This window comes from Gasterosteus aculeatus, chromosome 6 (genome assembly GCF_964276395.1).
Source record: "Gasterosteus aculeatus chromosome 6, fGasAcu3.hap1.1, whole genome shotgun sequence".
Classification (NCBI taxonomy): Eukaryota; Metazoa; Chordata; class Actinopteri; order Perciformes; family Gasterosteidae; genus Gasterosteus; species Gasterosteus aculeatus.
Window position 1 is genome coordinate 7,397,820 of NC_135693.1, and position 27,711 is coordinate 7,425,530.

The 27,711-nt window shown below is 45.4% G+C and overlaps 3 protein-coding genes across 6 annotated transcripts; 1 reads left to right on the forward strand and 2 right to left on the reverse strand.

Moving 5' to 3' along the window:
- Positions 1 to 1,274: 1,274 nt before the first annotated feature.
- tsnax (translin-associated factor X) lies at positions 1,275 to 6,048 on the reverse strand. 2 transcript variants are annotated; one of them, XM_040179546.2, is made up of 6 exons: positions 5,678 to 6,048; positions 4,997 to 5,086; positions 4,768 to 4,882; positions 4,457 to 4,587; positions 1,931 to 2,040; positions 1,275 to 1,829 (listed from the first exon to the last, which is right to left on the reverse strand). In XM_040179546.2, the coding sequence occupies exons 1-6, from the start codon at positions 5,691 to 5,693 to the stop codon at positions 1,452 to 1,454; spliced, it is 840 nt and encodes a 279-aa protein (XP_040035480.1). In that variant the 5' UTR covers positions 5,694 to 6,048; the 3' UTR covers positions 1,275 to 1,451. The 2 variants fall into 2 exon arrangements, with proteins under 2 accessions (XP_040035480.1, XP_040035479.1); XM_040179545.2 differs by having other exon boundaries at positions 1,919 to 2,040.
- Positions 6,049 to 7,371: 1,323 nt separating this feature from the next.
- Positions 7,372 to 20,499, forward strand: egln1a (egl-9 family hypoxia-inducible factor 1a). 2 transcript variants are annotated; one of them, XM_040179543.2, is made up of 5 exons: positions 7,372 to 8,601; positions 14,545 to 14,664; positions 19,523 to 19,659; positions 19,746 to 19,813; positions 19,911 to 20,499. In XM_040179543.2, exons 1-5 carry the CDS (start codon positions 7,903 to 7,905, stop codon positions 19,958 to 19,960), a joined length of 1,074 nt encoding a protein of 357 aa, XP_040035477.2. In that variant the 5' UTR covers positions 7,372 to 7,902; the 3' UTR covers positions 19,961 to 20,499. The 2 variants fall into 2 exon arrangements, with proteins under 2 accessions (XP_040035477.2, XP_040035478.2); XM_040179544.2 differs by lacking the exon at positions 14,545 to 14,664.
- Positions 20,500 to 21,382: 883 nt separating this feature from the next.
- On the reverse strand, positions 21,383 to 26,417 carry gpr137ba (G protein-coupled receptor 137Ba). 2 transcript variants are annotated; one of them, XM_040179542.2, is made up of 7 exons: positions 24,264 to 26,417; positions 23,092 to 23,141; positions 22,768 to 22,990; positions 22,455 to 22,601; positions 22,209 to 22,337; positions 21,985 to 22,106; positions 21,383 to 21,876 (listed from the first exon to the last, which is right to left on the reverse strand). In XM_040179542.2, exons 1-7 carry the CDS (start codon positions 24,645 to 24,647, stop codon positions 21,738 to 21,740), a joined length of 1,194 nt encoding a protein of 397 aa, XP_040035476.2. In that variant the 5' UTR covers positions 24,648 to 26,417; the 3' UTR covers positions 21,383 to 21,737. The 2 variants fall into 2 exon arrangements, with proteins under 2 accessions (XP_040035476.2, XP_077960163.1); XM_078104037.1 differs by having other exon boundaries at positions 21,985 to 22,337.
- Between the last annotated feature and the right edge of the window lie 1,294 nt (positions 26,418 to 27,711).

Sequence of the window (27,711 nt, forward strand, 5' to 3'; positions counted from 1 at the left end):
GATTCCTGTTAATGTGCAATGCACGTTGTCTAAAGACGGCACAGCTCGCTCTGTGGAAGAGAAAAAGCTGTTTTGTTTTTCTTTTGTTTGATACGTTTTAAAGTTTTTCATTCCCACATGTAAATGCTCAGTTGTCAATTAGCCTTTAGCCGTCTGTCCTCTTATTTTCTGTAAAAACATTGAATTTGTCTTCTTTGCATACAGGCTTTGGTGGCTCTCTTATGTTCCACATGCAATGTTTGTTACATTTGAAATTCTTTGAAACAAACAGCTAGACAGTGAGCATGAGGACCGGGGGTTGATGTGACCTATTTACATCTTTAAATACAACTTTACAGATACAACAAATCCGTTTTCCTTGAACAAAAGTAGGAAAACGGCAGTCTTTCGAAAAAAGCCTATCTTCTAAAAGCTTAAATTAAGCCTGCATACGAAGGCAGATTATAGTTTTTTTTTCAAAAGTGGTTTATTGCAGTGTTTTAATTAAATCATCTTTTCCTTCTATGATGAACATTGAAGTATTTATATTGATCCACCAGGTGGCAGAGTTGGATTAAATGAACCTTCTTTTCCGGCCTGCAGAAAGAACATCAAGGGCACTGAAATTACTGATGGTTTTTTTGTGCATTATTACCAAATGCTTGTAATTTTTAGATATAAAGCTAAATGAATCAAAGAGGGATACGTTTAATCTTAAAGCTCCACATTATGAGAGATTATCGCCGACAAGCACATCATAGGCTTCGGGATAGAAACAGAAAAATCTACATGGAGTTCATGCTGCAGCTTGACTCATAAATGACATTCTTCTCTTGTACTCATTATAGACTTTGAAGGTCTTGTCCATCTGGATGCTAATATATTTACCCCCCCCCCCATCAAATTAACTCAGGAGAAAATTGCAGGAGAATATCATTTCAATGCCAAGAATATTTCTCTGCGTGCTCAAAAACGTATTGTGAATTGGTGTCGTTGTAGAGCGGAGTGCTGTAACGAGGAAGCGATGTGTGGCTGGCAGAGAACAGGCACGTACAACGTATGAAGGTCACATGATCCTTCTCCACACAGTATGCAGGGTGTGCAAGCAGCCAATGGTTGCACCTTAGATTATCTGTGTGATAAAGCGAGGGGAGGGCAGAGAGCAAAATAAAATAAACACACACATTATCAAAGCCGCTTAAAGACTGGGAGAGCGTAGCATATTTGGCACAGAACTTTTGTCCAGGCGAAAAACAACTGAAGTCATCAGATCCTTATCAAAGAAAAATAATCCATTGTCTATTGGAACACTGTTTTTATTTGAGCAGTAAAAACAGAATTAACAAGCAGGTCACAAACGATACCAAACATCCATCAAACCCCATTAAAAGTACGTACAAAACATCAACCCGGGGAGCAACTGAACCCATCACGCCACGGAGCGGGCGAACGTCGCGGAGGCCGCGCGGCACTCAAACCACGCCTTCCTCGGGGTCGGGCAGCGCCGTCCTGCTGGAGAACACGTCGGCCAGCATGTGTTTGGGGATTTCCGAGCCGCGGACGCGCAGGGCGTAGCAGGCGTCCTCCACTTTGCCCAGGCTCTGTCGCAGCGTGTGCAGCTTCTTGGACACCTCGTACGGGCCCGTGTTCCCGATGTAAGAGAAGCCGTCGTGGATCTGCCGCAGGAACTGGCTCAGCTGGAACGGCGTGTCGATGTCGCCGTTGCCCACGCTGCTGATGCACATGCGCATCAGCTCCCCGGTCAGGTCGGCCACGCCCAGCAGGTAGTCGGAGGGGGTCACCTGAAAGGTCAGGGCAGGACCTGCCGTCTGCGGCTCCTCGGCTGTGCCCTGAGACGAAAAACACCAAGGAGAACGAATATGAAAAGACACTTTTACATAATGCTCAGAACCCAACGTTGCAACTTCTTTAAATTTACCTCGGGATCTACCTTCTCAGCGGTGCTGAAAACCAGTCTGGCGTTGATCTCCTCCAGGCTGATGAGGCCGCGATGGCGGATGTAGTGCAGGAAAGAGACGGCCTCCACATACTCCTGGATTCCTGAAAGCATGAAGTGACTTTGACATGAACCTCCACTAAACAATAGTGGAATACATCCAGACGTTTCCCTGCTGCAGCTGTTGAATCCAAAGCCCTTTAGGGTATTTTCTCAACGTGTTTGAGGTTTACTAATAAGGAGGTCGATTGTATCAGATGAGCAGAGCACGTACTGTGTGTGTAAACACTACATGGTATCTGCAGAGGAGATCCTACATGCAGATAATGACTCAAATAAAACCGGTTTCCTGTCGCTGTCTTTTGATTGTGGCCATTTTTTGGTGGCGCGCTGTGACGCCCCCCCTCATTTGTTTTCTGGCCCTGTGTAAACAACTATCAAATAATCACAGGACGGAAGACTTTGTGTCTGAAGTTTACTTTCGGAACGGCAATTGCACTTCAAAGGGCCTCGTATCTCGGCGTGGTGAACCCCAGTGTGCGGCGAGGAGAGAACGTGGCGCTCTCGCAATTCGTTATTTTTACTCTGAAAAAACGGAATCCCGCTTTTTTAAGTTTAGTTAAAAAAACAACAAAAAAAACCAACAAGATTGTGTGTTTAGATTCCTTCTGACTGCATTTTACACGCAAAGCCTCCCGGGGCCATTTTTGGCTCAGTGATGCTTCACTGCATCCGATGTGTCCTTGTCAATGTGTTATGTTGTGTTATTATTAACTATGTAGACGTTTACGTCACTGGGTGCCAGTTTCAAATGCTAGTTAAGAAGCACTTTATCATCAATGCATTTATAAATCCTTTAGAAATTGAGATGACCTGGGGTGACCTTATTTATTCTGCTGATTTAGTCATTTATTTTCAAGTTATGGGGAAGTACTTAAAGTTAATATTTAAAAGGGTTTAAATTAACTGTTTACAAGACGGACTCTATCCTCTTCTCACGCAGAAAGTACCAGTAGTCCTTTGACATTTTCTTCATAACCTTTGTCACACAACAGAACGATAAAAAAGGTAGTGTTGTCAGCTTGGACACTGAGTGAATGTAAGAGGGACAGGAAGTCACATGTTAAAAGGGGACACACGGTCTGGATTCAAATTGGAAATTAGTTTAGATTTAGCCCAAAACATTGTTGATGGTCTTTATAAATACATCAAAAAAGCAAAAAATTACACAAGCCCGGAGACTTGTGGTCCGGCAAAGATTATCTGGAGGGCCCATGCAGCGAGACCAGTCCTAATCTAATATAAACAATGCCAAATGGGGAAAAATGAAGCGGCTAATTGGCGGGAACTGCCACTGGTCACGTCGCGGATGTCGCAGTTGTGATTCCTGAATGACCACAATCTAAAAATGACTTCCCCAGCTGCTAGATAACGGCTGAGCCTCGCTCCCTGTAATGCTTTTCTCCAAAACACTGCAGACACTTTGGCTACGCTAACAAAAACTGGCATTGATGCTAGTCGGGAAAACAAGTTTAGCCGAGTTTTATCAGGGTGTGCCTATCGTATCCAGGCCGGCATCGAGGTCACGCTCTCACACTATCAGGGACTTTGCCGTTAACCGAAAGCACAAACAGGAACGACTGAGGTGATTCCAGGCCAGCACGGATCCTAAACTCATTTCTCAAATGAGGAATTTTAGTTCAAGAAAGGAAAGGAATGCGAGACTACATCATCTCCTTTAGAACGAGAGGATTAAACAGCATGTGATTAAATGTAAATCAGTGTGATAGAATCATTGTAGTAGAAGTAAGTACTAATTTTGAGAATTAGAATGCAGGACAACCTCGGACTCTTTGATGGGAATTACTCCATAAATCTGAAAGATTCATGGAGAAAAATATGGTTTATATGAAGCTTTGTTGGTACATGTGCATTGAAAGGAATGTCAATTACTCTAAATCTGCTGTATAAGAATATGTTAAAGTTTGTAAATGTGAGGAGGCGAGTACGGTCAAATGCAAGTTCATACCCATGCATGGAGAACATGCGTTTATGTTTTTGGTTGTATGGTTACAGTATGATTTCCTCACTATTTCGAAAAGTAAAATCTATTTTAAAAATTAAATCGTTAACTCCTGACAAGGGCAACAAGACGTGCACTGCTTTCCAAACCGCAAACGTTTTCCTTTTACATTCACTTGCATGCTGCAAATTGCCAGCGGCTGCAATACGGCATCCGGATATGTTTTACATACTGGATCTCACATAGTATGTAATAAGTTATACCAAATAGGTTTTTCTGATGCATCGGGAACAGTAGGGTATTCTGGGTATTAGAAGACACAGTAAGGCTCCCAGCCATGTGGCTCTGTGGGCCTGACATGTCATGAGCGGATATTTCAGACCCTAAAAACTCAACCTTGACCATTTTTATATGCACTTACTGCAATATCATAGAAATAATGCCAATCATGTTCATCATAATTAAGGCCTTGGTAAACCAAAAGAAGGGAAACTCACCTGGTGTGAACGCTCTGTGAAACTGAAAGAGATCCTCTCCTCGGAGTTCTTCAGCAATTTGACCAATTTTCTGCCTGACTGCATCCAGCTTCACCTCTGCTTCTTTCAGAATATCCTCTGCATTTGGTACACTTCCAACCCGGGAGAACACACAGAATCAAAAGTAGAAACGCATGGTCTGCAAGATGCACATACATAAAAAAAAACTAAAGCCACGGTAATAACATGTGGATTACAATAATGAGCAGCATTCTCCAAGAAAATTAGAATAAGGGGAGAAATCTCATGTTCCAAACTTGATGTCTGCATACCTGGTCACTCGATGTAAAAGAAAAATGGTCCTCTTGCTTTCGATGGTGACGTCTCGGCTGATCTTAACAAGACGCTCGTGTTTGTCGTGTTTGGTGTCGAGCTCCTGCTGGAAAACTGAAAATACGGACAAACAAAAAAGGTATTACGTTGAGTGATAAAGTCTTTCACAATGAAATACAGCGAAGGCGTGGGTGGAGAATGCAGTCGGAATGCTGAAGACGTAGTTGCCTTTGAAAGCAGCAACGACCGGCGAGGATGAGGCGGCGCCAGCATCTCGGTCCAGCGCTGCGTCAGCGTTTCTGCGGGGACACGCTTCACCTTTCGCAAAAGGCAGAAAAAAGTCAGTCTTCAAGGATAACAACATGTACTTGCGGTCACTTGATCTAAATCGGCCGTGGCAAATCTCAAGAGGAACTCTTCAGTGTGGTCTGATGCGTGTTGAATGGGCTTTGCTGAGAACTATGGATGTGGAACCGTCAAACACATTGAAAGGTGCGCATACAGCAGCACGGGGGACGAACACAAGACACTCATTGGACCGGAGAACCTTTAGAACTGAAGCGAGACAATCAAAAGCAAAATTCAATAAATCCAACAGCTTTCATCGTTTGATGCCATTTTAAGACACATTCCACCAAAACGAACCCTCGCGCCAGCTGCATTTAGCTTTAAACGAGAAAACTGCCGGCTGTTTCATCAATAATGAAAATGGTTTAGTAATTGGACCAACACAAACACATAAAGAAAGGTGGCGAGCAGAGCTGTGGAGCAATAAACTAACGTTAATCAGTCGTTGCTGTAGAACAGCACGCTGCATGTGAATGTCAGCTAACGCGGACTGAAACTACACGACAGTTACTTTACCTGAAAACGTTACTACTCGTCGTTGATTCGCATAACTGGACTTACCTTCTCGCCTATTCATGTCTTCGGTGTTGAAATGTCTTCTTTAAATGAATGTAAGAGCTATAAGCTCGCTCGAGGTGGCAAGTTATTTATCGGAACTGTTTTAGCGGCACAAGTCCGTGCTGTCGACCGACAGTAACGTCCGTCTAAATGCGTCAGGAATTATAAAGTTCACCAGAATTATAAAGTTCACCAGAGAAAAACAGCTGCGTTCAGACTTGAAAGTCAGCGTCACTGAATAAAGTCTAAATATCCAACAATGGGGGGCAACAAATCGCGTTTACTTTACTCGATCGTTTACTTAATAACAGGCAACCACACAGGCGTCATTATTCGCGGGGCTTCTGCGCTGTTTACATACGTAGCCGGAAATGGGAAGTGCATTATGGGAAATGTAGTAACATCAGATTTATGCATTTGTTTTATTACGGCATATTCTCAAACTACTCAGGCCATATTTAAGGATTTTTATTTTAAAATAATTCAAAACAGTTACAAATAAGTGAAACTTAATGCATTGTTAACTGTTATTATTGTTTGGCATTGAATATAACCAATTATACGTTCCCACTAGTTAATATTGTTTATGGAGCATTCAATATATAATTGATTGGTGCAGATACTATATTTTTGCAATGATTTCCATACTTGTATATACAATATATTTAGTAGGAAGTTACACATACACCCCCACTCACCCCATACCACCAAACCTTCTGCTTCAATACTTTCTGTTGAAAGTAAAAAGAGATTGAACCACTAGACATCTCTAGACTGTCCCACTATATTTTCCCGTGTCATTTGTTGCTATTTAAGTATGTTGCATCAACCTTTCTTTATCAGATTACTCGCTTCTCTACTGTAACCCCTCCTCCAGGGACTCCTGCAGACTGTGTACGTGCCATATGACGGGTGCCAACTTGAGCTCGCGCCTTGCCTCTGCGCAGCACACCCTGTCACTCAATCTCTGCGTTCTATCATTTGTTGAGGGATCGACCCCATCGGTGTATATGACGGTGGATTCAGATGAACATGAACATGTTGGTTCTTCATAAATAAAAAACATCTAAATCAAATCTGTTATAATATGCATTCCGATGGTCTTTGAAGTCCATATAAAACGTAGTCATAAGCTTCACAGCAGTCCGCATACTCATTTGTCAATCAAAACACCAGCAACATCTTTATGCAAAATATTCTTTTGTTGTGTGAAAGGAATTTCACACATGCAGGGCAGGAATGAGGGCAAAACACTGTCGGTCAATCACGATGCCTTCAAGTGCTCCCTTCAAGCTTTGAAACTCAAGCTTTCAACCTACTGTTGTTTCCCAATTACTCTATTAATTATACGTTGGTGTTTTATAATCTGCATAGAGGATAATTAAACGTGATATTATGTATGGTTATTGCAGTTGTTATTGTTAAGCTTTATTTTAGAAATCAAACTGTTGCGAACTATTTTGTGCCACTGCAGGATGAAAATGAAAATGCCTACAACACTGGTCAGCTGCATTGCAAACACACTTTCTGTATCCACAATATTTTCCTGCACATATCTATGAATAATATGTAAATACAAGTGCGTCCTTATTTTGCCACGTTCTTAATTTTTTTACTGTGTAAGCTGCGGATGGACACAGTACTTATCTTGTCGGATATTCTATTTCCTGATTACATTTTGTGATATGTATAATGATTATAGATTAGTATAAATAGCTGGAAGCATTGCATTGCAACGGCAAGTAGTATTTATTGAGGCAACTAATGTTCCCCATTCGCTTGAATAAACAACTTCCACGTATTTCCAACATATTTCACGCCGCATTATGAAACCGCTATTTGTCCGACAGGCCGCAAATGCCACGCAAGAAGGGGCGGTGCTCGTGTGTCGCGACGTCACAGCCGACTACACCACAGGCAGGCCGAGCACACACCAACGGGCGCCATGCACTACTCCTGGACGGACAGCTAGCCCGCAGAAGTCCTCGACCAAGCCCGAAATGCTCGGTCCGGGGCGCACGTTGGTGCATTGTTTCACTGATACAAGGCATGGAGAGGCGGCGACTACGTTAAAATGGCGGGGTTTTGAGTCTTACTTTCGCGTCTCGCTCGGTGTGGCGCGGCAGAGGATCGTTTCCAAAGTTGTCGGTTAGCAGGGCGCGCGTGAAGCATCGGAATTAAAGGCGCAGTGCACCGCGTTCGAAGCCGCAACAAAAAAAGAAGGAAAAATGGAGCAGACCGACTTGGAGCGAGACCAGCAGTACTGTGAACTTTGTGGGAAAATGGACGACCTCCTCAAGTGCGGTCGGTGCCGCAGCTCCTTCTACTGCAGCAAGGAGCACCAGAAGCAGCACTGGAGGAAACACAAGCTCACCTGTAAGGAGACGGACAAGGCGCAGCTACTCAAACAGAAGCCCGAGCAGCCTCCGCCGCCGGGGGACGACCAGGCGCCGGAGAAACACCGGGAAGAGACCGGTCCCCGGGAGACGGACAGCGCACCCGTACCGCAGACCGCGAGCACCGAGGTCTCGGGGGATGAAGACGGACCGAGGGAGGAGCGGTCCATGAACACCCCCGCGCCCAACGGGCAGACCAGCTCGTCCCCGCGGAAGCTCGCCGTGGAGTACATCGTCCCGTGCATGAACAAGCACGGCATCTGCGTGGTGGACAACTTTCTAGGAGCCGAGTACGGATCGGGCGTCTTGGACAACGTCCAAGCGCTGCAGAAGACGGGCAAGTTCACGGACGGGCAGTTGGTCAGTCAAAAAAGCGACTCCACCAAGGACATACGAGGAGACAAGATCACGTGGATCGAGGGGCGGGAGGCCGGCTGCGAGAAGATCCGCGTTCTAATGAGCCGCATGGACGACCTGATCAGACACTGCAACGGGAAACTGGGGAACTACAAGATAAACGGAAGGACAAAAGTAAGTATGGGGGAAGGTGGTAAGACGCGTGGACGCGGGCTGCCGTTCCCGCGTGGGAGCCGCAGCCCCGGCGGTCACCTGTCACTCAGAGCAGCGGGGCTCCGGCTCCACGGGACCGAGTGAGAACGCTTTTGCAGGCATCTGCCTGGGTCCGACCAGCCAGCAGGAGCCGGTGTGGACGTGTCCATTCGTTGCTTTAAATGTCCTGGTCCTGTCTGCCAGTTAGAGGCGGGTGAGTCCTCGACCTGCAGGTCAAAGTGTGGCTCATCTCTGAAATGGGTTCAGAAAGAATCCCACGTCAGGGTTTATTACTGTTGTAATATACAGCCACTTTCTTTATTCCGTCCTGAATTAAACTCCGTCTTAATGGCACAACGCTCAGAGTTCATAGAATGAAGACAGCCCCCCCCCCCTTGATTAAAATATAAAGCGAGGGTCAATAGATAGACATCAACACCCGGAACAGCCTCAGAAATGACCACAAAGGTTATAATGTCCATGGAGGCCGCGCTGCTACGACCAAAGGTTATGTTGTCTGAAGGTTGTGACTAAAGCTTATCACAAGTGCCTTAAACGTTGGGCGTTAGCTCCTTTTATCGCTTGTCCTGCCGAAGATACTCTCTGCAAATTTCACACAAGATAAACGTCTTTTTTTCCCCCCCAGACATTTTGTTCCCGAATCAACCCTTCAAACGTGTTCATTTGAAAGTTGTCTTGCTCGTCTGCCGTCTTCTTTCTCTGCATCGGTCAGACCAAAGCAACACCCGTCTGGTCTCCGCTCGGACGTTGGATTGTCTGCGACATCGTGTGACTCCTTTCAACTAGATCTGGTCACCTTGACTTGGTGACACCAGACTCACTCGGGAGGGGGATGAGCCCTCACCCCCCCCTCCGCTTCCTCCTCGCCCCACTTCCTCCTCTGTTTTAAGCAGAAACGTGTCAGAGAGGTTGTCGTCCCCCCCCCCCCAATTTGTCATCTGTCACCTTTTCCAGGCTGTAGCTGTGGGCGGTTGTTGAGCCCTTGGCCAGTCAGTGAAGTTCAAAGTTCAGCGATTGAACAATGAATCCTCTGAACACCACAGTGAGCTCTGATCGTCCAAAGCTGTTATTTTTAGGCCGCTTCTCCTGTCCATTTACAGCTACACCCCCCCCCCCCCCCCCCCCCCTGGTCCCTCCGTCCTCCCCCTCTCTGGCTGGTGCGTGTTAGAGTAGACGTTGAACATTTTCCAGAAAGCGAATTACTTCAGTGAGCGGTTTAGTCGTGCAGCTGTCCACCGAGTCAAAACACCTACTGCCCTAGTTTTCTTTTTTCGGCAAACACGAGCCTGGACTGTGACCAGGAAACCTCAGCATGACTTGCACAAATGGAAGTCCGCCAGTATCAATGGCTCAAAGGGATGCGAGACAATGTAAGCACAGTTCGCATTGGGAAAGATAGAGGGAAAAGATTTCGCCCAAATAATTATTTAACGTCATTGTTCCTGTTTCCCCCTTCTTCACTTGAGAACAATGCGGGAAGCCGCAGGCAGCAGGACGCGATTGTTTCTCTGCAGATGCAGCGCGCTGAATGCGTGCTGATGCCATCGCCGCACAATGTGGGAACATTAAAAGGTTTGTTGCTGCAACACGACCGTCTCGCTCACTCGCTGTCCCCGTCTCGCTCACTCGCTGTCCCCGTCCCCCATTCAATGGTGGTGTTAAAATGCCTCGTTAAGCCACGGCTGCATTGTTAACATTCGCGTGGCTTGCCTATAAAGCCAGACGTATGCAGTTATGTGGTTGAACATGAAACATAACTGACAAGCACGCCGTCTCATAGGTCGGTATAGAGTTCACATAGAAGAGTGCAGCAGCCATTGATTGAGTATTCTAGTGATTAATTTATTGATTGTATTGTCTTTGTTCTTAGAGCTAGTGTTAAAACAGGTCATAATTATCTTTTACCTGTTAACAGTTGTTTTTTTAAATAACAGCTCTTTCGAGCATCTTGGTGAGATAAAGTTCTAATTCATCATGGACGTGCCTGCTTTCAGAAGGAAGTTGACCGTTGACCTAGATCTCAAAGCCTTAGAGATTAAGTCTACTGCAGGAAGTCATGTGGTGTTGGTGGTCCTCTGAGTGAATGCTCGAGGCTCGTGCAGTACCTGCATGCCATCTCCTTCCTGCCTATTGTTTAACCATCACCCAGTAAACAATGCATGTAATTACCAATGAGTCAGTCGGAGAACGGGCCCACTCATCGCGCGAGTCCGAGCCAACCTTCCACCAGTCCTTTCTTAAGGCCCCTTTGTTTACTGTGGGACAACGACCAGTACGTGACGAGAACAGCGGGACGAAAACAACAATAGTCTGTGGACGAGAGGACGAGTATTCCATTATATTCAACTAATATTAATGTAAATGAAGACCATTGGTTGGATGTGACGCACTGCATGTTTCCTATATGTAAAACGAGCGGGCGCCTGATCAGGTCCTGAGAACGCTAGAACCCACGAGTCACTTTTAAAGCCACGATGGCGTCGAAGCTGAAGGCACGGATAAGCTCCACACCTCACATACCTCGGTAGGTGGAGTTGAGACGGTGATGTTCCTCGGGGCCAACAGGCCAACCACTGCTGCCGGAGGGGTTGAGCTGAAACGTCTCCCGGTGTGGCCCCCCAAAAACCACCGCGTGTCCAAATTGCAGCGACTCGGACGCGGCCCTCCCCCGGGCGAGCACGTGTTTATCTGTGTTTACTATGCCGAGACTGTCTGAGCAGCATGTGGCCGGGATCCAAGTCTTCGGTTTCAACCATTCGCAGCAGTAGAGGTGAAGGATTAAGAAAGTATTTCAAACTTTTTGATTGTTTTGTTTAAAATATGTAATTGCAGTCTGTTGTGTGACTCCGAGCTGCAGAATGAGAGGAACCTCATCATGAGCTGGTGGCTGTTATAGAGACGAAGCGATTTAAAGAACTGCGACTGAAGGATTTTTATCTCCATATTTATTTGGTGACTCGGCCCCGTCTCTCACCTCTGGCAACGAGAAAGTATCGGTGACTGATCCAATTACCCGGTTAGCGCGATGGCTCTCGCACACAATTACGCCGAGCTTGTAGAGCACAAACACGCGGGGCTGTAGATACTGTGTCTCTTGTCTTTTTGTCTTTTTTGTGTATTAACACGAAACCGGCAGACCGTTGGCAGGACATGTTATGAAGATATTTTATTGCTCGTTGTTGGTCTTTCCTGGTAGGACTGTCTGACCTGAAGCTTTAAGCAGCTCACTGAGTTCACCCGCTGCGTTTTTATCTTTTGTTTGAACGAGAAACACCGGAGGAGCGTGCCGGGATCCACGAGGCCGAAGACTTTACGCAATCCGCATCGGCGTATTTGCGCAATGATACCAAAAACCCTGCTTGTGTTTCCACCGCGACACGTCAAGGGTCGTCTACAGCTTACAGCAGAGACCAACAGAATAAACTAGGTTGTTACTTTTAAAAGGGGCTTTTCTCTTGAGGCAGCTCCTGATGAAACAGCGGACCAAACCACCACATTTCCCACAATCCCCGGCGCTACAAGGTCTCCGTCCCATCTGCTTGTACTCTGGGTTTTAGTCAAGCATATCTTCCGTGAGGTGACCAGACCCCTCGTAGCTTTTCCTTTTTTCAACGGGAGATGCTCTCATAGCGTCCCAGTGATTCTTCCTCCAGGGGATCGGGTCAACACGAGGTCCACCGAGCCCTTTGCTCAGCACGCTATGCTTGATTTATTTGAGCTTTCTCCACTTAAGACATTTGACGCAATCCCTTAATATCTAAAGTTTTTTTTAAATTGTTCTATAGTCAAGAATATTACAGCGGTACATAAGTCACTGCAATGAATGTCATTGTTGCATCCAATGTCGTTGTTGCCTTGAAGAAAAGATACAAAAAGTAATTCTGTGAATTAATATTGTTTGGCTCTGAAGCTGAGCCTGTGAAACGTAAACAAACAACCTAGAAGCCACGGTTGAGGTCCCAACGAGAGCCACACAGGAATGCTGAAGTGACCGAGAGGGAAGTGAGGGGGACACGGGTCAGAGGTGAAGATGGTGAGGAAGGAAGCCGCCATGTTTGGATGGAGATGTAATGAGTTTCTCAGATTTCTGTGCTCCGCATTTGCTGGTACAAGTGCTGCACTCTGATTCTGTCTACAGCTGCTGTGTGTAACATATATGGTGGGGACAGGGGGGGGTCACCAAGGTCTCCATGCGGTTCTCTGACCAAAGATTTGGTCACGATTTGTCACTCGTGCTCTACCACAGATTGCTGCGTCCTCATGACCAGATCACATGAAAGTTGAGCTGCGGTTAAATGGCACTTGGTGCACGGTCGGCGTTTGCAGAGACTGGCTGACCTGCATTCCAGTCCCATGTGTTTTCCGTGCATTGGTGGGCACTGCTGTGCTGTGATATTCTGTTTTGAGACGTGCCGAACCGTCGACTTGCTTTTGCTGTGTATTTTACAGTGTCACAGTTGCCCAGTTGAGCGTGCGGCGGCGAGTTCCCCCCACTTTAAGTGGATCTCTCGTAGACTTTAACAGCTGTCCGGTCTCAGGAAGAGAACGAGTGTCAAGGCTTTCACACCTTCAGCCAGCCAACGCACGCAGGCGTAAACACACACACACACACCACTCTCACACTTTAGACTCCACACATTTCCTAGCCGAGGCTATTTACCCATCTCCGGCCTTGCAGCACGCAGTGGAGGGTGGGAGGGGCGACATAGCAGAGGATCAGCCAACCTTCCTCACGCGCTGCACGTAGCCCAACCATTAAAATACTGCTGCCTCTTGAGGGGGGCCAGGAGTCAAAGTTTACTGCAGTTCACTCCTCTCTTCTGGTCCAGCCCCACCCCTTTTGCTCTCTCTGCCTGTCTGTGTCCTTATCCTCTCTCTCTCTCTCTCTCAAACGTTCACTGTATTGCATCTTACCGACAGGAAGCCCTTTGTCAGTTTGCCCCCCCCCTCATCTTCATGCTGGAGTTTGTTGCTTTCTTTGCTTTGAAGGCCCTGATCCGTGCATTGCCGTGGTAACCTGAGTCACTCAGTATACGTGAGCATGATGTGTACCAAATGCGCAGGGAAACAAGGGCCCGACGTATGTGTGATGTCAGTAGCTTTTTTTCAACCGGCTGAGCTTGTCACGAGATGCACACACAGATTTTGAGATAAAATACAAAAAATGTAAACGCCTTTTTGGACCGACTGACTTCCATTCTCTTAATTCATGGATTCAGTTGAACTTTTCTAGATCCAAGTTTTTAGAAATAGAATATATCTAACCAAATATATCATTTTGATTTGAAAGGCAAAGCTTATTAAGGCATAATTTCTCCTGGTACGAGAGCGAGTGAGTGATGCATTCAGTCTGCTGCCAGTGTTTATAATAACGTTGCCATAGTTTGTGTAACCAAGTGCGTGGAAGAACTCTCCTTTTGTTTGTCATATCACTGCTTAGACACGGTGCATGAGGGCGAACTCTTCCCTCTGGGTTTGTGCACGTTCCCCACCCACCTCGGCTCCCCTTTCAAGTCCCAAAGCACGCAGTTGCGTTTTGTCCAAGAAAGTGTTGGCGGCAATTTCTAGCGCCCGCAGTCAGATATTTGAAATACTACATACTCAAAACTACCGTAATGTCAAGAGTTGTCACAGTATGTGTATGTGGGTTAGGGTTATTTCCTCGCCAGTTTAAAGTTTACAATCAGGGAGCTGCGTTGTGATTGGCCTCTATGTACGAGCCCCGGTGCAGGTGAGGCGAGGGCGGCGGCGCCGCCGGGCTCAATGCGCTGGTCCATATTCATGCAGCACCTCCGTTCACTTGTTTGATTGCACCTGGGCTCCAGACATTGAATGCATATGTTTACGCTCTCTGTGTCTGCTTTTACTAATCACGCTTTTTTCATCTTCCCGTCCCGTCTTCAGGCAATGGTGGCGTGTTACCCCGGAAAGGGTACAGGATACGTGCGCCATGTGGATAACCCCAACGGCGACGGGCGATGTGTCACATGCATATATTACCTTAATAAAGATTGGACTGCCAAGGTATGTGAGTGATGGATGGAGGACATACTGTGAATGAGTACTCGATGATTATCATTCCAATGTTCCATTTCCATTAATAACTAGACTATTACGTCATTTATTCTCTTGTTCCTTATTTGCCTTTTTGTTTCACACATTGATTCAGTTTTGATGCCAAATGATTAGCAGAAAGGCCGTGTGTCTGGTGCGCGCGCTCCAGTCGGACTTCCTGTCACAGGCACATGACAAGTCAGCGCAGTTCTTGTCTCCATGGTGAGGTCATGACCCTCCGTCCTGCTTTGCGCCACACTCGACACCCGAGGAGAGTCAGTAGTCGGGGGTTACGTGTCGGTACGTGCAGCTCGGCCACTCTCCCTGTTTATAATCCCATTAAAATGCAGAGATCCTGCTAATCCAGCCACACCCAATCAGGGAGAAGAGCCGCCCCCGTGCTACTTTCCACGGTTCCTCCTGCAGGAAAGTCAACACGCAGAAGGAAGAAAGAGGCCGACGTGTTGCCGTGGTGGTTTATTACACCAGTAATCACATAGTTTAGATAAGCGTTTCAAACCATTCTGGTGTGCACATCGGTGTTGGTTGTGTTTGGCAAAGGAAACTTTCTTATCAGTGTTTGCGCTACATCTGAAAAGTCGGCGCCCTAGTTGGCTACTGTTAGGAAGTTTAATAATTCGGAACATTCGGAAATGTAAAAAGAACACCTCGAGCAATTTCCCAGCAGAAACTACGTTTAAAAGATTACATTTCAACCCATCGTGATGGTGTTCTAATTCACCTTCGCCCACTATTGTTTTATTGAGTAGACCTCCAGCAGGCCGTGACGCAGCTCTATAAAACAGTAGCGCTATCAGTTTGCGCCGTTATCAGCAGGAACGTGGCGGGGAGAGACTCCGTACCGCGTGCTGTGATCTGATTTAGTTAGCGTTTTCAGTATTCACATAGTGGCACAGTCAGTGTGCAGCAGAGTCGCCTGTACCGAGATCCAGGTCCTACTGCCAGGACGACGCGTTAACTCGCCCCCTGAATACGAGGCCGATGTACAGGATGCATCACCAGGAAGGAACAACGCGCTTTGTCGTAGCAGAAAGGAGCGACTAAGGTGGGAGGAGGCCGCTCACAATAGGGCTGTCAACCAATATTCTATATTCGAATGTGAAAATGAATATTCGGATGTAAAAAAAAAAAACTGCAGTGCTACTGTCTGCTTAGCGGGTGGGCACGTGCCTGTTTACTGACTCGCTCGGAGTGTTCCAATGTACTGTTCAGTTTCAATCACTGAATGAAGCCTGACGTATGTGGGACAAGAATCGCAACCTTAAATTGCTTGGACAAAACTCTTGATCAGCACTCTTTTTCAGCACATTTTTTTATTATTCTCGTTCATTTAACGCGCAGAGAGCGGTCTTGGCCATTAGTTAACTAACTTCTTTTTGTGTAGGTAATGTGTTGTTAAATATGTTTAAAGTTTACTACGTGTGTAGGTAATTTATCTATGTCCAGTTATATTCATTTGTCCAGTTATTGACGTGTCTAATGCGCAACCATATATTTAAATGTGTTTTCTTTTTAAGCGAATATTCAAACGTCATTTTTGAGCAATTTTGACAGCGGTATTTCACAATAATTTCACTAAGGCACATGAGTCAACGAGAGGTCGTCTTCCACACCTTCTCGGATACTTCATCTCCAAGCCTGCATATGAAAACGAAGGAGCTAAAGGAAGCTTGTTGGTTAGACTGTCTGTCTCCTGGCTGTGACGTAACTTGACCGTTTATTAGCATAAATCTGTTTGCAGTAGAGAACCATGAAATAACAAACGGCTCCTTTAACAGTACTGCACCATGTCCCTGTTGACTAGTTCCAACGTCTAACTGATGTTCCTAAAGAAATTTAGGAAACCGTAGAAAACAGTGAAAACTGTTTCTGCTGAAGCATTGTGCCTCAGTTGGATCCCACTGCCCCGTTTGTCTATTGTCATTTTCATGCACATGCTTCAATTATTCTAATGAGTGACGTACTGGGGGCCCAAGGACACACCAGTGATTCTAATCTCGTCTCTGATTGGCTGTTTATTAGGCATGTGATTAGCTGTGTTTTGTAGCCCGCGGTTGCTGGGATACTGGGGCTGCGCAAGAGCAGGACACTGCTTTTGAATGTTCATGTATTTACCCCCAATTTCCAACATTGTGTCTTTTCAACTGCTTCACATTCTACTCAGATTACTCTGTAGGTCCATGAATGTATGAAGTATTAACACTTCATTCTCTCTAAGGTCTGAAGTATTTGTTCAATTTGGATTAAAGTCCCAGTGTAGTACATTGTTTTACAGTTCGGTACGACCATTTTTTTGAATGGCTTTTGATTTTTCACTGTTCAGTCGTGACAAAAGTGGAAGGAAAACGAGTCACTAATGCAAAAGTCAAAGTGGGAGGGAATCGATTATCCATTGGAAATAGTTGTCTTTCTAAGATCTATGTTCAGATTCTATCCATGGTTTAATGCTTTAAAAATACTTTTAAATATAAACCCTGACAAGACGCTCTGCGACTGCTGCTGTTGTAAAAACGCCGCTCTGTATAATCGTGTAGTCGGCGTAATGACATATTGTATGTTATAACTGGAAAGGGCTAAAAAGCTTTTTGCTGCAGCGAGGTTTATAAATATAAACCCATAAATCCAAAGTGCTCAGGGTTGCAGGGGGTTGAAGTATTTCCCAGCATGCAGTATGTGAGTTAAGGACACATCACCGGTGTATCAGAGCTGGCGCATACTGACACCTGCTTCACCGGTTGAGGTTTACAGCATTCAACAGAGCCACGCCGCCTCCACACTCGACATGGATCACGCTGTCTGAGGTCACAATTTGCCATCGTTACACCAACGTCAAAGTTTCAGTGGCGGCTTCCAGCTTAGTCATACGGGTATCTGAGGGTAGAGCGCGTCACTTCCTTTTGTGTGGCATAGTAGGCATGGGGGTGGCAGGTTTGTCTAGAATCTATTCAATTAAAAAAAGTGTTTTTCCCCTTTTTGTGAGTGTGTGTCATTGTAGCCAGCTGTCGTCCTGGAGACACTTGGACTGTCAGAGGTCGTTCTGGTACTGCGTGCACGTACGTTTATCTCATTAGTGTCATTGTAAACTATGCAGCCAGCAAAGTTTAGTCGGGATCCAAGAGATGGATTTGGTCGACGCTTGTCAGGCTGTAAAAGTCTGAGTAACCCTTGACCGATGTAACGCCACCAGTTTACTAACACTGATGTAATTCTGAATGAATAACTTGTATATGTTGGTCTAGATCGAAAAGCATCTATTCTGTATTTTGCATAATATCACAGCAAACACCCATTGAGCGGCTCTTCTCTTTCTACTGATTCCATCTTTTGACACTGCAGCCAAACAAACTGTTTCTCAGTCGGTAGTGTTTGCTAGTAGTTGTTTTTTTCTGATGTCTTACTACACAATCTGCGAGTATCTCAACACAACACAAGGACGTAGGAACGGGAGTTGGAGACCTCGCTTGGAGGTTGGAGGCACGGCCTCTCGCCTGCAGCGCTGCACCAGTCAGCTGTGGCTGCTCTTTGTGTCTTTTGTTTTTTTGTTGCTCATTGTGCTTCCTGATTCTTCTTCGTACCATAATCTCACCTGTAGTTTATCTGCTTTCAATAAAATGAAAGTAAAAACTAACTAAGTAACATGCGTTCCCTGTGCAGGTCATTTGGACCCTGTACAAAATGTATACGTACATTTAGCGGTACCACAATATGTCCATGTTATAATGACTGATTTAAGCATACATATCATCGTATATGCAGATAGATATATCGTAAGTGTTGTCCGTTCCTGCTTTGAAAAGCGGCATTACATTAAGTGATGTCACTGACCCAGCGGCCTTCCTTCTCCACATCACCCAGCCATGGGTCATTTTAAATGCTAATCATTAATAAAAAATTTTTGCTTTTGTATAAATCTTGAGGGCTAAACTATTATTTGGATATCTCTTAGATATACAAATAATTAAATAGTATTTTCCCAAAAGTAAAACCTGCTGTGATGTCCAAAGCAGTTCCTCCTTAAAAGGCCCCACATGAGCTCAAAATGACTCCTGGGCTCGATGTAGGTGAGAGGCTGCCGTCCTGCCCGGGTCATCCTGTGTTCACGCTCCCTTACAGGCCACAGGGAGTGTTGCCACCTTTTGGAGGTGTATCGTGCAGTTGAACAATGGTTCAAATCAGTGGCGCTTTGCCACTTACGTGTTTTTAAGGGAAAGAAAACATTTCTCCTACCTTCTATGACCCCATTGTGCTTTATTTATTTTTGTCACACCGCCGGCATTCCCTCCTCATTGAAAGTCGTACAAATGAGCATAGCGCTGCTCTGCCGATGAAGGGCGTGAACCCTCTTCGCCCCGCTGGTTTGCGTGTGAAGAGCGGGGCCTATCATGTCAGCCGTGTGAGAGATTAAGCGGCGCGCTCGCAGCAATCTGCTTTTTCACTCTCCAGGTCCTTTATCCAGCCGCAGCAGTTTTCCTGTGGGTTATTCTTCCTATCCCTCCACAGGAAAGCCGCCCCTCCTCTTCTGCTTCCGAGCCTGAGCTTTCCTCCTCTAGCCTTTGGTGTTGGACAACAGCTTTCCTTAACGTACTTTAAAAAGCCTCCAAGTGGATCTTCTATTCAAGTAATATATGCAGTTTTAGGATGAACAGGACCAAAAATATAAAGAGCCCAAACTTCTCTCATTGTCTGCGTCCTACAGTCTGTCCTTCCCTTGCTGCTGTCTCCATCCCTTCCTGCAGTCTCTCCTCAGTCCTGCTGTCCCCTGGTTGTGTACATAAGACTTTGTTCCTTTCTTGTTCTGCCCTTCCAGGAACACGGTGGCCTTCTTCGAATCTTCCCAGAAGGAAAGGCGCAGTTTGCCGACATAGAGCCCAAATTCGACCGCCTGCTGCTGTTCTGGTCCGACAGGCGGAACCCTCACGAGGTTCAGCCCGCCTTCGCCACCAGGTCAGCGTCCCGATCCGCCGGCTGCACTTGCCCAATGTGATCCGCTCAGTTTTAACCGTGACTCAGTGCTCCGATTGTGTCCCCAGGTATGCCATCACCGTGTGGTATTTCGACGCGGACGAGCGAGCCAGAGCTAAAGAGAAATACTTAACGGGTAGGTTCTGATGTGCGAGCTACGCAAATGTTTCGTTGCATTGTTTACGCCGCGCTGCGTTTTTTCAAACGCTCCTGTTGTCTTTCTCTGTGTGCAGGAGAAAAAGGAGAAAAGGTTGAGCTTGACAAAGCGTCGGATCCCAGCTAGTGCGCAGCCCGAGTCCCCCTCCAAACGGCCTTTTTAAGTGCTCAGTCCTGAGAAAGTGGCCTACAGAGAGCATGTGTGTGCGTTTTACATGGCGAAGCAGCAGACGTTTTTCGTGCGAGTCGCTGGAAGATCCATTCATATGGACCCGAAACAAACATGAACAGGGATCTCTGTTAGTTTTCAGAAAACCGGAGAAGCCCGGAGGACCTTGAATGTCATGACATTGTACCGAAAGGGATTGTGTTTCTTGTTATTTTTCCCCTTTCACCTCTTGGGTGAAATGAAAGGCTCGTTGCTGGAGAGCCTTTGTGTTGACATTTTCAAAAAAACAACAGGAATTTAACTCCCGGAGAAGCTACAGTTTTTGCATATTGTTCTTTGCAGTCAATTCCTAAAGGTACAGTGTTCTGCATATGCTAAATGTGTTATGCTTTTCACATGGAATCAGCTGTTGTAAGCTACTGTATTGCTAAATGTACTTGAGGTTGCAATAATACGAAGAATGATCTGAATTAAAAACGTCTTTTTTCTGACCGAAATGATTTGGTCTTGGTTTGAATCGTCTGGTTCTCACTGTATTCGGTTTAATGCCGCCCTCTGCAGGCCCACAGCATTAATAGGGTTATTATGGGTTATTATGATGGAAATAACTGAGAAGTGAAAGTACAAAAAATCCAGCCATTAGCAAATTCAACTAAACCGATTCAGTATTCTCTGTAGCGTTGTCTTTATTGCTCAAAATAGGATTCAAATATTCAAATCAACACTATAATATTTATGTATAGTTCATGTAATTATAACATCAACCAGTAAATTATTTTATAAATGGATTTTCTATGGTTATCTTTATTCACACTTAGTGACCCTAAAAAAACAGCTCTCAGAAAACATGATCTGCACATTTTAAAACCGACAGATCTTTTCCAATACAATATCTAAATATACCGTTACACAGTGAAAAGTAAATGGACAACACAAATATTAAATGTCAGGGTAAGTTCCTGGGTTTTATCTTTGGAAAACCAGTAGTGAAATAATGTTATTTTTTTTTGTTACTAATCCTAAAAATTATATACGATTAAACTCTGAGCCACAGTTTAATCCATCGTCAATTACTACTGTTGTCAGCCAGTGAAAGATCGAACTTGTTTTCATTTTTTTTTGTTATTACTATCCAGGAAGCACTGTATTGTAACTATGTAATGTGAAATAGTGATTAATATGTTAGATCTAGAATGGATCTATGTAGTCTAATGCATTGTACAGTGCTCCCAAAGTTGTGCAAAACACTAGTGGGGAAAACAAGGATGAAAAAATAAACACATATATATATATATATAATGTATTTTTAAGGAAAGGATGGAAGAGCAACTACTGTCAATCAATGGAGCATTTGTATATTACAAGAAACGACTACCTTCACAGCATCTGGACTGTTTTAATATGAATTAAATGAATATCTCCTCTATATAAACACACGTGTATGAAAAGTACAAAAGTACATAAAATAGTAACTGTTCCTATTACAAAAGTCAGGAAATATATTAAGCCATATTCAATACAAACTCTACACTAAACAGTTTTGAAAGCAGTTAAAAATCACTTTGTACAAGGAGTGTGCAGGATGAATATCTCATTAGTGGACCTTTACGTGCTGGCAGGAAAGTTAGTTTTTCTTCTCTATTTAAAACAGTAGACTGAATGTACACGCCTCCGTCACCAAGAGAGACTGTTCAAAATATAAAAATGAGAGAACGAGCCGGGCTGTGGACTCTGCTCAGTAATGGCTGCGCTCCTCCTCCGGAGGAGGAGGAGAAGACGGGACCGGGAAGCTGTCAACGCCTCCGATGTAGACGCCGATGCTGCTGCTGCTGCTGCTGCTCTCGCTCCCCCACTCGGGCCTGTCGGCAGCCAGACTGCAGAGTCAAAAGTCAAGATTCAACTCCGCCGTTTAGACTTCTGGTTCCCACTCCCTGCTCAGCATTTAGGGTCACGGGTGGGGTTTTTTGTTGTTTTTTTGTTACCTTGCTTGGATGTTCTGAGGCATGACGCTCCACGCCAGGTCGTCGTCGCTGTCGTATCGCCGTGGGTTGTCGAAGAAATAGCCCCTGGAGGAGAAGCCGTGACCAGCGAGCCCAGTGCCACTCTGCAGGACGCGCCGCACACAAACAACACAGCAGAAAGGTGAGATGTCGCGGAATCTCCCGAGACGAACTACGCCGATGGCCGATGGCGCCCGCTGGCTCACCCTGTCGAGGTCTGGCTGCCGAACTCTGAAGAAGAAAACCATGAGCGAGGTCGGGAGCAGCTCCCACACGAACAACACCACCCCAAACACGACGTAGCCGGCGTCGCCCAGAGTCGACCGCAAATCCGCCTGAAACGCCCAAAAAAAACAAAACAAGGCACGTTCATTTACGTCGACGTCGTATGATACGCGCGAAGCACCCGTTTTACCCCGGAAGATGGAGGCGCCGTGACCTCTGAGCATCACCTGGTCGGAAACGTTGTACCAGTCGTAGTCAAAGGAGTTGATGCTCTTGTTTGAGAGTCCCAGGACGACCAGATTGTAGCAGGCCCTGGAGGAGTACAGGAGGATGACGAGGGCTCCTACAGCCGTCACCTGGCACACGGACGTCCCCTGCACATGGAACGAGAAATCATCATCGACCACAAGCAGTCCGTCACAAGAACGCTACAGAGTTGTGTACAAAGCACAAACGATAAGGAGGCGGTGCATCGTCACACAAGGCTGCTGATCAGGTTTAATTTCTACCCCCCCCGGCCCATACGGTTGTTGTTCCTACCTTGGATTCCAGGTAGATGTTGGCCAGTGACATCTTAGCCACTTTGTAAAGGCACAAGGAGAGCGAGACGGCACACAGGACGAAGAGCGTGTCGTTGATGGCGACCCTCACCAGCACGATGGCGCGGGCTTCTGCAGAGGACATCCTCACCAGCAGGGCACACACCAGGTTCACCACCAGGAACACCAGGCTAATGAAGAGGAAGAGCAGGTACAGCGGCAGCCTGAGGACCACCAAAAAACATGGTTGACCCTCGAGAGTTGTTTACTTTTAGGCAGGATGCTTTTCTTTTATTGGTAAACAGCATTGGTTCATTGATCTCACCTGTATCTCAAAAGCTCGGGTGCATATTTCGACTTTGCTTTGAAAACAACCTGTGAAAAGAAATCAGTTACTGTGTCACGCTACTGGGGCGTATACATGCAATTTCACTTCTGCATTCGCGCTGGTATGAAAAACAAGGGCTGCTCTTCTGAAACAGGAACCGGGGGGGGGGTTTGTGTGTTGGATGAACAGAGCCTCGTGTGCTCCGATGCTTGCTTCCGTCTCACTCTCAACTCAAACTGTGACCCCAGTCACAAGGAGATTATTACGCCGCAAGTAAGGTTGAAGTAGAGGGCAGAGAAGCTCTGATCTTTGAATTTAGTAGGAATGAGTCGCTGGGTCGCACCTTGTAAGCCGATCTGAATGAGCGAAGCAGCATTGATATTTAGCTAAATGACGTGTAATGGACATTATATAAACATATAATGTGAGTATTAGTGATTAATAGAGGGTCACATCAGATGTATTCAGTGCAGCATTCAATGGGCCTTAATGATGATTTAGTGGCGATATATATGTTATCGTATTATATCATTGAGTCGATTGATTTTTCAAGATAAACATTTTCAAAAGCCACCAAAATTGGAATTGTTTTTATTTTAACCTTTTTTATTAATTTATTAATAAAGCAAATACATGGTCATTTCTCTGAATACCAAGTGGGTCATTATATAATTCAATGCACACCTAAATATATAAATATGTTTACATGTTTACATTTAGAGCTGAAATGATGTAGTTGATTAACAGAAAATCTATCGTGATGTGATGATCAGATAAAATGTTTGTTAGAGATGAAAGAGAGATTAAGAATAATATAATGATTATTCTTTCAAATATAAACAATCAATAGCAGGAAATCATTATTACTCTTAAACTATTATTAATATTGTTCGAACATTAATTTAAACCAAACACTCCTAGTTTAGTGCTTTTCATTTGAACGTTCCCATTTCATATTTTGGTTTCAGGCACCAGTTCCCACGAGGGCAGCAGCCCCCAGACATGCCGCAACGTCTACGACCTCCTGCAATAACCTTTTAAGCCTTGTTGGAAAATCAAGATTATGCAAAAACAAATCCTAATTGCCCACATAACGTTATATAAGCTGCACATTGACTTCCAAGCCGGTAACCCCCCCCCCCTCCCCCCCTCCGCGCGCGCGCGCTCACCTGCGCCAGGTACAGGTTCATGAGGCTGAGCGTGAAGAACTGGAGGCACACGGGGAAGCAGTACAGCAGCCAGAAGGGGAACGGGGCCAAGGTGTTGGCCGTGACGAAGTTCTTGAAGTAGAAGGAGAAGAGCACGGCGCGCAGGGCCGACCACAGCAGGCACAGCGACAGGAACGCCGTCTGGTAGCTGAAGCGCTTGTGCCGGTAGCGCAGGACCAGCCAGAGCTGCGCGTAGACGAAGATGAAGAGGAGGGAGTAGAACACGGTGTAGACCACCGTCAGGCCCAAAGTCACGTAGGTGGGCACGGCCGGACTCAGGGTCGGCAGAGGCAGGGACTTGGGGTCCGTCGGCGACGGCTCCTTCAGCTGCGCCGGGGCCTCCATGAACCTGCGCTCCCCGACCGGCGTCAGAGGCAGGTGGCCGCTGGCCGGTCTCTGGCTTCACAGAGGAAGAATAATGCGCTAAGAAAAAGATGGAAGTGCTACCGCCGCGAGGGTGGCTGTCAAGAGGAAGGAGGAGAAGAGAGCAGCAAGAGGGACGACTTCCTGCTGCGGAGCCGCGGACAGCCGGAGAGCGAAGCGCATGATCAGCGATGACGGCGAGCCGCTCTGTCGGGCACCGCGGCCGGGCAGGAAGCTGCTGAGGGCCGCCCGCCTGCAGCCCGGAGGCCCCCCGACCCGAGGAGAGGAGGACCAGACCCCCTTCCTCCCCCTTCCCCCCCCCTCAATCCGTGACGCTACGCATCAGCTGACGCACGCACCTTTAACCCTGTGATGGTGCTTCCCACCGCCGCCCTGACCCCGACAGAGCGCCTCAGATTCACTTGCATCTTTATCAAGTCACCTCGCAGTGTATCATCGTGCCACACTGCGAGTTCATGCACAACCTGTGCGACGTGTTCACGAGCTGTTTGCGTGGATTGGTGCCATGTGAATAGCCGTGAAAGATCGTAAATATAAAATGGTAACTTAATCATTGGTAATTATTGGTGATATTTTTTTCAAGCTCAAAGTTGATGAAAAGACAAGAGAGAAAAAACGGAAATACCATATTAAAAACTGGAGATGTAGCAAAATAAAAAGCCCTGCTGAATTTAATTCTAATTTTAATTATAGTTTATAGTTTTTATGTCATTGGTTCTACTGTCACACTTCACTGTAAACTAAATAAAGACTGAGACAGAAGTGTTTGTAGTATCTTCACTCAATGAAATAACCCAATAAAAAGTTGTACTATAGCTTTATATTACAATATTAATAGCGTTATTGATTAATTAATCGAATTGTCACAATGTGATGAAGCTGGAGTCCTGAGGCTCAAAGTTAGTTTAGAAGGAGCAAAACTGAGGTGAGGATTAGTAGTAGTCTGGGCAGTTGGACTTAAAAGTGTCAAATAATGGGCAAGTTATAGCAGCAGAAGTCCACACACATCAAGACCATTTGTTCCCAAATAGGAGTCTAACTCCAAAAGTATTGGATCCTACTCCATCTCATCAGTAGTATTTTAAATGGGACCCTCTCTGCCTGGGAAACACCAGGGTTATTTTATTGGACTTCTTGAAAAGCTCCTCAAGTACTCATGACCAAAAAAAACATTTTTTAACGTGTTGAATATCCGCAGTTCCCCGTTATTTAAAACCAAGACTACCTCAATCTTCCAAGAAAAAGTCTAATCAGCGCTCAAACCTCAGTGACGCTTGTTATGGTTGGTTGGATGTGGTTTTTGTTGTTGTTTCGTTTCACAGGACTGGGGCATGTGAACACGAGGAAGGCCGAGCACGGAGGTCACTCCAGCTCACCCTTTGACTGCCGTGAAACGTCAATCTTCCTGCCACAGGGACACTGCCATCCGGGCACCACATCAGGCAGGATGCGCTCGGCTACAGCACTTCCCCTTTTCTAGAATACACATGATTAAATATTCTTTAGAAGGATCTTTTCATATGTGTGATAGGGAGACAATAAATGAATAACATTGTTATGTACTTCCCTGTTTTTTAGGTTTCAGTAAACGCTACTTAATGATGGGAACACCAACACTTAGTTGAAAGCCTTATAGATATAGAAGCAGAATATTGTGTTTATACTTATTTTCCTAATCCTTTGAATCGGCCGCTTCTTCGGTTTTGTCTGTCAATAAAACTGTTCACTCTTCTTATCAAGCTGATTGTGGCTGTTTCTCAGAGAAAACAGCCTGAAATCACTGACACTGAGGAAAATATCCCATCAGCAACAGTGTGCAACAAGTGCCCTATATATTCATATGAGCAAATGTACTGCTATTTGGAGTACTTTATTTATTTTTGTTCACAGAAGTACTTTTTGAATCAGTTTCAAACAAATTGGTCCTCGCTGTTCAACATCCTTGAACAAATTTTTTTGGAATAATTTGTTGAATACCACAATAAACAAATACATATGCGCCTTGACAGGCGTTGATGTTCCTACTGCATGTAGAATGTATGCATTGGTGTTACTTTGTGACAACCTAATTCTCTGGGGAATGTACTCCGGAACCACAGATGCAAACTTCATACAAATGAGCATAAGGTGGCGCCTTTCAACCGTAAATAGATTTAAAGGCTGGAAGGGATTCAAAGTGGGAGAGACATGCAACATAATCAGATAAGACAATTTAAAAAAGAAAGTAAATCAATAGATATACATCTGCAATGTTTATTTCCTCATGAATGGTCTCTTTTCAAAATATGGTTTTCAGCTTAATATTTGCAATCCTTCCACAGCATCCAGATAGATATTTCTGCTTAGTAAGTTAAACATCTCCTTTATAATTTAACTGGTTTGCACAGAAATATCTTCAGATTATTTCTGATGTCATCCTTTGTGGCTGTAATGCTCCATTTAAAGCCCCATAGAAACGGCTAAGAGGACGGTTTGCCTTGAAGGTGATGCAAAACATAAATGTACCCAGTAAGTTTCGCAACAATATGGTGATTATATATTTTGACCCGGGGGTGGTGCAAGAGAGTTGCAGCACAAAAGTGAACACAAAGCTCTCCTTCTCTGGTTCACGATTCACCTCGTGATCCTGTAGAACTAATTCATGTCTACTTCAGACCCTTTGTTGCAAGTCATACGTCTTCAGCCTGGAAGTAATATCTCGGCAAAAGATTCATTTTGATTTTTTCATTAAAAATATATGTAAATTATATATAATATGCTTTTTACTCACCACACCTTAACAGGGGCACTTTGGCAATCTTACGCATAATGTTATCAGGGTTTTCCTTACTCTAGTGGCAGATACACAGGGTGGGCATTGGAAAAGGTCAGGGGGTCACATTAATTATCACTGCGGGATTGCCGTCGTCCATATTGGATCTGGTCAGGAACACAGTCCTTCACTCAGAGGTCATTTGTTATCTAATTCCATTTTCAAAGCACATCGGTATGGGCCAAATTGTTGGCAAAAGCTTTTTCTTGGCTG

Bases quoted from the DNA above. Each gene is read 5' to 3' on its own strand.
- tsnax (XM_040179545.2), bottom strand. The intron at 4,588-4,767 runs GTATGCAGACAT...CCGGGTTGGAAG, and splicing joins CTTTTACATCGAGTGACCAG to TGTACCAAATGCAGAGGATA. The intron at 2,041-4,456 runs GTGAGTTTCCCT...TCATGCTTTCAG, and splicing joins TCACAGAGCGTTCACACCAG to GAATCCAGGAGTATGTGGAG.
- gpr137ba (XM_078104037.1), bottom strand. From the start codon at position 24,647: ATGGAGGCCCCGGCGCAGCTGAAGGAGCCGTCGCCGACGGACCCCAAG. The intron at 22,602-22,767 runs GTAGGAACAACA...TTCCATGTGCAG, and splicing joins ACATCTACCTGGAATCCAAG to GGGACGTCCGTGTGCCAGGT. The intron at 21,877-21,984 runs GTAACAAAAAAA...TTGACTCTGCAG, and splicing joins CCTCAGAACATCCAAGCAAG to TCTGGCTGCCGACAGGCCCG.
- egln1a (XM_040179543.2), top strand. From the start codon at position 7,903: ATGGAGCAGACCGACTTGGAGCGAGACCAGCAGTACTGTGAACTTTGT. The intron at 19,660-19,745 runs GTCAGCGTCCCG...TTGTGTCCCCAG, and splicing joins CAGCCCGCCTTCGCCACCAG to GTATGCCATCACCGTGTGGT. The intron at 19,814-19,910 runs GTAGGTTCTGAT...CTCTGTGTGCAG, and splicing joins TAAAGAGAAATACTTAACGG to GAGAAAAAGGAGAAAAGGTT.